This window comes from Mastomys coucha, unplaced genomic scaffold, assembly GCF_008632895.1.
Source record: "Mastomys coucha isolate ucsf_1 unplaced genomic scaffold, UCSF_Mcou_1 pScaffold22, whole genome shotgun sequence".
Taxonomy (NCBI): Eukaryota; Metazoa; Chordata; class Mammalia; order Rodentia; family Muridae; genus Mastomys; species Mastomys coucha.
Genome location: NW_022196905.1, coordinates 138,562,524 through 138,571,194, shown reverse-complemented (window position 1 = coordinate 138,571,194; position 8,671 = coordinate 138,562,524). Strand labels below are relative to the sequence as shown.

At 50.3% G+C, this 8,671-nt stretch overlaps 1 protein-coding gene across 1 annotated transcript in view; it reads left to right on the top strand.

Annotated features, from left to right (window-relative positions):
* Tecpr1 (tectonin beta-propeller repeat containing 1) overlaps window positions 1-8,671 on the top strand; it is a 29,125-nt gene that overhangs the window by 1,510 nt on the left and 18,944 nt on the right. Inside the window, exons 2-7 of the mRNA XM_031338669.1 lie at window positions 2,995-3,229; window positions 4,178-4,360; window positions 4,573-4,695; window positions 5,175-5,300; window positions 7,253-7,427; window positions 7,516-7,616. Of these exons, the coding sequence (XP_031194529.1) occupies window positions 3,005-3,229; window positions 4,178-4,360; window positions 4,573-4,695; window positions 5,175-5,300; window positions 7,253-7,427; window positions 7,516-7,616 (933 nt within the window). The 5' untranslated portion in view covers window positions 2,995-3,004. The remainder of the gene's footprint in view (window positions 1-2,994; window positions 3,230-4,177; window positions 4,361-4,572; window positions 4,696-5,174; window positions 5,301-7,252; window positions 7,428-7,515; window positions 7,617-8,671) is intronic.

Here is an 8,671-nt window from a genome sequence, read left to right as displayed (position 1 = left end):
CTGTGAATGCACTGACCCAGAACAGCGGGTGGCTTTTGTGCTTTTGTGCTGGCGAGTCTTTATCCCAGTGACTGAAGGACCACATTACATTTGTTTTTAGAGGTTCTTGGGAAAGCAGAGGCCGGGATTCTTCAAAACAAAGATATCTCAGAATCCCTGAATCCCAAGACCTCCACACACCCACTTTTCAAGAGTCCTGTGACCCAGTGACCCAAGCCAGGTTGCATGGTGATCTCACAGGAAGTGGCATGTGACAAGTCAGGGGACATCCTGTGGAGGCAGAAGGGAGCTGTGGTTAGTGCCAAGGATGTTTACCCTGGATGGCCTTTAGCTCAGGTGTGCCTGGTGCCTGACTCCCCACCTGGAAGGGAGTTTATAAACACAGCCCCCACCCCACCCTGTCTCTGCAGCATGCCTTCCACTAACTGCCCAGAAGGTTCAATTATGTCTGGAAGAAAATTACTGCTTAGTCATTTATCGGAAGGAAAGTGTTTCAAATCCATCTTTACCTTTTGAGCTTAACCTCCAGGCACAACTTGACTTAATTGATTGTTTTTACCTTGAATTGTGGCTTGTTTTTGGAGGAGACATTGCAACAGAATCTTACTATATAGCCTCCACTGGCCTTCAATTCCTCCTTCTATTTTTGCCTCTATTATGCTGGAACTACAGGCATGTGATGAATGAAAATAAGAAATAGAAGGAAAAAATATAAGGGGTCCTAGGCATGGTGGAGGAGAATGTTTATTATAGTTATGTGAGAGAGTATTGCCAGAGACACCTGGGAGAGTCCAGAGTGGACAAGACCCTGAGCCATGAGGGGAAGGGAGAGAGGAGACTGGGGAGCTGGGTTTGGGAGCCAGGAGGCCCGAAAGTACAAAGAGGGCTGGGCAAGCAAAATGTTGGGTTATATAGGAAAGTTTAGGGTAGAGGGTGGGATATGCCAGCCTGTAATAGGGAGGGACTGAAGGATGCAGGCAGAACCTGTCAGCCACTGTTGCTTTCATATCTTAAATAGGCACCTAAGCCATTTGTCTGAGGTTTAAAGCTTAATGTTGTTTGTTTGATTGTTTTTTCAAGACAGGGGGTTTCTTTGTGTCTGGCTGTCCTGGAACTTACTCAGTAGACCAGGCTGGCCTTGAATTCAGAGATCTGCCTGCCTTCTGCCTCCAGTACTGGGGTTAAAAGGTGCACACCACCACATGGCTTATTTTCTTGTTTAAAAATTACTTTTTAAATTTATTTATTAATAGTTTGTGTTTGTGTCTGCACACACTAGTAGTCAGAGGACAACTTTGTAGAGTAGGTTCTCCGCTTCTACCATACATGGTTTTTAGAGGTTGAACTCAAGTCGCCATCCTTGAGTGGCAAATAGCCTTTACCTACTACACTATGTTATCTACCTCTGACTTGATTTGTCTCCTCCGGAGATAGGAGCTGGGTGAGACCCTAGACAACCTGTAATCCTAGCACCAGGGAGGCTGAGGCAGAAAGACTGTGGGATCCAGGCCAGCCTGGACTCTACAGTGAGACCTTGACTCAAACATAGGAACAGATTCTGAGACGAGGGATTAATGGTGACATCAGGGACAGTCCCAGAGACCATGCTGGATGCTGGACCGTGTTTAGTAAGTTCTAGGTCTGTGTTCCCTTCTCAGCTCTTAGGAAGTAGGTCACTATTCCTTTCTGATTTCCACACAATCAAGGCAGAGAGGATAGCTAGCTTTGGGAAGGTTTGAAGTACCACCTGGAAGCCCATTGCTTGGGAGGTCAAATTAGGAGTTCAAGATCATTATTTGCTACACAGTGAGTCTGAGGCCACCTTGAGCTGAGACGCTGTCTCGGAATAAGACAGAAAACAAAACAATAAAGAAAGAAGTAGTGGAGCCAGGCCCCAAACTCTGGTGCTGTGGAGTCTGGCAGCCCTAATACTCTTAGTCACTGTGAAGGAAGGGACCTCTAGGCCTGGCCCAGAGGAAGCAAGTGCCACTGGGCTCCAACTAAGGTCTCTAGACAGAGATACTTTTCAGATGATCCCAGAAAACTAGTATCCCGATTCCTACTCTCCTCCCCCAAAGTGTGTGTGTGTGTGTGTGTGTGTGTGTGTGTGAGATAAAGAGAGAGGCCCCGTAGTTGAAGAGGTCATTGGTTCTGAGGGAACACACCACTCACCCCATTCCCCCTGTCCCTAAAATCACACCATTCTGGTGGCCAGTCTCCCTCCTGAAGTCTCTCTCCTGAAGTCTCTGAAACTTGGCCCTGCCCCTGGCTTCCTTTGCAGCCGGAGCTCTCCTTTGTGTCTGTCGGACTCCCCCCGGGTTCTGTCGTTCTGCCTGAGGCAGATGGCTCTATTTTCAGATCTGTTCCATCTCCAGTCCTCAGTGCCTTCTGGAGCGCCCCCGTGCCTATGGCAGATGGCAAGAGTAGAGTTCCCTAGCACAGCCTCCGGGTCCCTACCTATTTTCCCAGTAGCTCCAGTTCTCAGGCTAGACTCCAGACAGGTTTTCGTGTAGCCTCGGTGGGCCATCGTCAACTCTACCTCCTGAGTGCTGGCATTTCAGGCACGAGCCACCACCACACCTAGTCTATAGGATGCCGGGGATAGAACCCAGCACTTCTCGCATGCTAGGTGGCACCACATGAACTTGAGTATGGTAGTACACATCCGTAATCCCCACTCTTGGGAAGTGGGGGCAGGAGGATCAGAAGTCAAGATCACCCTAGCTACATAGAAAACTGGAGACCAGCCTGGGGTACATGACATTGTCTCAAATTAAAACAAAGCATCCCCATAATGAGAGTGAAGAAGAGGCAAAACAGGAAGCTTACACTGGAAGACACACATTGTTTCTGGTTGCCCTGGTGACTGCTTGCTTGGGACCTCATTTTGGTATGTGTGTGGAGATATGGTCCCTACACAGGAGTCTCAGGATGACCTTGGTCCAGGGGTCATGACACTGATACCTTAGCTCTTATCTCTTGATTTCCCCACAGCACCGCGGCCATGCCCACCTCTGTGCTGTGGGCAGTGGATCTCTTTGGAAGAGTGTATACACTGTCCACGGCTGGTCAGTACTGGGAGCTTTGCAAGGATGTCCAGTTGGAGTTCAAGCGGGTCAGTGCGGCCACCCAGTGCTGCTGGGGCATCGCCTGCGACAACCAGGTCTACTTGTATGTGTGCTCCAGTGACGTACCCATCCGCCACCGAGAAGAGGCCTATGAGAATCAGGTAGTGCTGTGTGTGTGTGTGTGTGTGTGTGTGTGTGTGTGTGTGTGTGTAATTGCCAAGGTGGTCAACAGTATTAATTATAATGAGCTGAGGGACAAATTAGGGTGCTGGTCTTCCCCGCAGCCCATAACCCACTTCATCATTTAAGATCTAAGTTACCCTGAAAGTGGTAGCACACTCTGGCAACCCCAGCTGTGGCAAGTCCAGAGAATCATGAGTTCAAGGCCAATTTGGACTGTGTAGCTAGACTATGCCTCAGAAGGGGTTGGGAGGGGGGAGAAGAAACTAGGGATTTAGCTCCGCTGGTAGAGTACTTGCCTAGCCTGCATGGTGCCTCTGTAATCCCCAGAACTACATTGAATGAGTGAGCATAGGACTGCCTACTTATAATCCCAGCACAGAGAAAGATGGGCTAGAGAATCAGAAGTTCAAGGTCATCCACATATTAGATTCAAGGCTAGCCTGAGCTATATTAACACTTTGTCTTAAAAAAAAAAAAAGAATCTAAGTTTTTGGGCCTGGGGGTATGGCTCAGTGGTATCTGCCTAGCATGCATGAAGCTCTGGATTCAAATTGAAATCAATCAGTCAATCAATCAATCAATCCCAAGTCTTACAGTATCCAGGGTCTTTGCAGCCAGAGTCTTGGTTGTCTTTGACCTGGAAAGCTATCTGGGTGCACATGAGGGTTGGCTTTTGTGGTCCTCAGAAGCCCAGGATGGGTAGCATCTATCCTGTGTCCCTTAAACACTGTGGTGGTGAGTGAGTGCTCCACCCTGTGGGCTCTTGTTGCTTTTCCCTTGAAGAGTGCCATCCTAGGGCCTGCGTCCCACCCAGGCCACTCGGAGATGAGCTAGTGGAACGCTAAGGCCTGGCGAGGTTTTTGTCCCCCTGGGTCCGCTCCCATCTGGCTTACTCCTAAGACCATCTCTGTGTCCCCTGGCCTCAGCGTTGGAACCCCATGGGAGGCTTCTGTGAGAAGCTCCTGCCAAGTGACCGCTGGCCATGGAGTGACGTGAGTGGGCTCCAGCATCGGCCGCTGGATGGGGTAGCACTGCCTTCGCCACACTGGGAATGGGAGTCAGACTGGTACGTGGATGAGAATTTTGGAGGGGAGCCCACCGAAAAAGGGGTAGGTGAACTCAGTACCCTCTCTGGCTGCCTGTTGGGCTCAGCTTGTCCCCCAGTGCTGCTACCCTCCCTGTTGGTATCCAACCTCCGCTTGCTACGGGACTGAATACCATACTTCCCTCTCCTCCCTCCCTCCATTCCCTACCTTCCCAGCTCTACAGATTCCATCTCCTCCCCACCAAGACATATAATGCTCCTGCCTTGGTATTTCAGGGGTGGACTTACGCTATGGACTTCCCTGCCACCTACACTAGAGACAAGAAATGGAATTCATGCGTGCGAAGGCGGAAGTGGATCCGGTATAGGAGATACAAATCCCGGGACACCTGGGCCAAGGTCTTTGTGCCTAAATATGGCGTGGGGGCGGGGCATGGGGCAGGGCATGGAGGTCCTTGATAGGAGGCCCACAAGGATAGGTATCCTCATCCCCCAGCACAGAAGCGGACACCATACCCACCCTGGGACCTGGCCTTTGACTTGTTTGCTGTCAAGAGCCTTGTACCCATCCCCACAAGTCCCCTCATTTGGGAGATTGCCACATAGGGGCCAAAGTTAGCCTTTCTTAGGCTTCTCCTCCTCTGCTTAGTGTTGTCCCCATGACCCTACTCAAAAGCAGTGGCTCAGGCCAGGGCCTGATGAAGGGGACAGAACAGAGAGGATCCATGGCCAGATACACAGGCCTGCAGTCTGTGGCTGCCTTAGGCAGCATGGGCTGTGCTGAGGGTGGAGGACAGGTGGAGAAGCAGGTGGGTGAGAGAGAATGACGCAGTACGGGAAACCAGGTAGTGACAGCCATTGCTTCCCCTTTGTTTTAGATCCCCTCAAAGGATGACCCCAAGGAACTTCCTGACCCCTTCAATGACCTGTCTGTGGGAGGGTGGGAGATCACAGAGGAACCTGTGGGCCGCCTCTCAGTATGGGCTGTATCCCTGCAGGGAAAGGTAAGTCCACGCCACCACCACCATCACCACCACCACCACCACCACCACCACCATCTTGCCCAAGATTTCATATGGTGAAGGAGCACAGGCTGGAATGGTGGAGGGGTTCCCGAAGGTGGAGGAAGAGAGCTATTGCCTCCTGTCCCTGGAAATGGAACTTCCTGGGTAGGCAGAAAGTCACCAGACTCTCCACAATACCTGCCCTGGAAGCCTTGGGACCTGTCCTTCCTCCTAGCCCACTTCAGGCTCAGATGCTATCAATGTTGTCTCCTTGAACAGATTCAGAGCTCCCTGCCAGCTCCTTCTTCCATTTCCTAGGAGCATTGTGGGTGTGCAGGTGGATGGCTGGTTGATGTGTGGATAGATTGATGGTGTGTGTCTAGGTGGATGATGGAGGGTATACAAATGATGGATGGTACGCAGATGTATGGTAAGCATATATGAATAAATAGCTAGAATACATGGGTGGGCAGGTGGATGAATGGATGGGTGGATGGATGGATACATGGATGGATGGATGGATGGATGGGTGGGTAGATGGATGGACAGGTGGATGGATAGATGGGTAAATGGATGGATGGGTAGATGGATAGATGGATGGGTGGTTGAGTGGGTAGATGGTGTTGTAGGTAGATAGATGGTTGAATGGATGGATGATAGATGGATGGGTAGATGGATGGGTGAATGGATGAGTAGATGGGTGAGTGGTAGGTATGTAAATGGGTAAATGATGGACAGATGCGTATTTAGAGAGAAATCCTTTTCTAGAGAGTTTGTTTAAAAACTAGCCAAGCTTAGATGGCAGCCGGAACAAAGATGGTCCCAAATATAGGGGTCTGATGCTTTCCACATGGTTTTACAGTCTCCACTGACTTTGGAACAGTCAACGCGGATTATTTTTAGCAGGCTTACCTTTGGCTGGGGTCATGTTCACTCAGGTTTGGGTTAACCACAGTCACTTCCTCTTAGCCTTGCTGGAGTGTGGTGGAAAGGATCTTAGAAGGGTGAGAGCGTTAGCCCAAGGCAGCCCACCTGGATGCCCGGGTGCGGGAGCTGGGGGGGGAGAGAGAGAGAGGAGCTATGTTTGTGCTCCCTGAGTATCAGCCGTGAGCCAGTGTCACCCAGCACCTCTGCTGTGAGCCAGAAGAGGTGGCTCCAGAGCCTGTGCTTCAGAAAGGAAAGGCTTATTCCCTGAAGCTGCCCAGTTGGTGGGCGGTTCCGGCAGGGCCCGTCGTAAGGGTGGGTTGACCAGACCAGAGAAGTCCAGGTCCATAGTTTAAAGATGGCTCTCTGGAACCATCCTTCCCTAACCTCTGCCTGAAATGAATCAGCTGCATAGGTGTGTGCTGTCAATCCCAGCTGCAAAACCGTTCTGTAGGCTGTATGTATGCGCGATCATGCACAGACATGAACATGTATACACGCACACCACACATGTGCACACACACAAGACTACTGGAGATTCTAACTTACCAGAATCAGAATGGCTCTCATCAGGAGGATTATGGATAACACATGACAAAGATGTGAGGAAAGAGGGATTCTGTTGTTAAAGTGAAAGTATGCAGGCTACAGAGCAAAAGAATGGACATTTTAGACATTGGGTCCACCCACACTCCCCCCACCCCCTTAAACCACCAAGACCCTGCCTTCCCTTGTTGACCGGTGTTCTGTCAGCACATTGCCACTAGGGGGAGCAGGTTTCATGGATGGCTTGAGGGCTGCTGAGCACCTCATACTGACACTGAAATCTGCTTGTAGCTCTCACAGACAGCTGAAGCGAATAGGTCTGTCTCCCTAGACCCGCCAAAAATCCACGCATTTTCCCACCGAGCTGTGAGTGAGAAGGGAGGTCTACATCGTAAAGGCATGCGAATGTGTTGGAGATGCCCACGCGTGAAAGAGAGTCAGATTTGCTGATGCGAATACCATGCTTCCTTCCCCACTTCTAGGTGTGGTACCGAGAAGATGTCAGCCACCCCAATCCAGAAGGCTCCTCCTGGTCTCTTGTGGATACCCCAGGGGAGGTGGTCCAGATCAGCTGTGGGCCCCACGACCTTATATGGGCCACCCTCTGGGAGGGGCAGGCTCTGGTCAGAGAAGGAATCTGCAGGAACAACCCAAAAGGTAGCCAGCCCCACAATAGGAAGCGGGGTGCTTGCTCTCCAGAACCGTGGCTGATGGAGGCTGCCTGGGTTTCTTTGGGGACTGGCAGGAAGTTCCTGGGCCATAGTGGAGCCTCCTGGGTCTGAAAATGGTATCATGCACGTCTCCGTGGGAGTCAGTGTGGTCTGGGCCATCACAAAGGACCGAAAAGTAAGCATTGGGGGCTAGAGCTGGGGTGGGTAGTGGGTACTGGTTAACACCCAGGTGTCCTTGTGAGCATCATCAAAACCTATTAGTGTAAGTCCTGTGAGTTTCTCTTTCTTTTTGAAGTGGTATCCTAAACTTAGTATGTAGCAGAGGCTGGCCTTAAACTTCCGACCCTCCTGCTCAGATTACAGTCATACCTGATTGATGAAGTTCTGGGGATCAAATTTTGGGCTTTGTGCATGCCAGTTAACTCCTCTACCAGCTGAGCCATGTCCCCAGCCCTACTGAAATCATCCGATATCTCCAGGATGCACCTTCACTCACACCCCTGGACCAAAATGCTCAGCAACCAGGTTTATTATTCCATAGGCCAGACATTTCAGATAATCAGAAGGCAATATACCAGTAACCTCTGCCAATTCAATGCTTCTCTCCTTTGTTATTTGTTTCTTATCAGAGGCAGGTTCAGTCAGGTGAACCAATTTTTATATGCTTTTACTTATGAAATCTGTCTTTCTATCATCTCTCTGTATGTTGCGGTGCTGGGAAAAAGAAGCTAGGGCCATGTACATCATGAGTTCATTCTAACTGTATCTAGGGTCCATCCTATCAACCCAGTACCTGAAAAGGGTTTTTTCGAATGAGCCATTGAGATGATTCAGGGGGTAAACTTGCCTGCCAGTGACAATCTGACAACCTGAGTTCAATGCCTGGGACACACATAGGAAAGGAGAAAACCAACGCCCACAGGTTGCCTTCTTACTACCTCGAGCAAGCTACGGCACATGGCCCCTTCTATTCCGCCCCCCCAAAAGCAACATATAAGTAAAAATACAATGAAAAGGTCTTCCTCAGGTTGGGAGATGGTTCAGTTGGGAAAACGTTTTGTCTTATGATGCTGAGGACCTGACTTTCAGCCCTGGAACCAATGTAAAAGTGCTGAGCATGCTGGTGTGTGCTTGTGATCCCAGCGCTGGGAACCAGCGTCTGTCTAGAGGTGCATGCCATCCATCCAAGCAGGTTCTAGGCTAGGGAGAGACTCTAGTGGGTTCAGCACC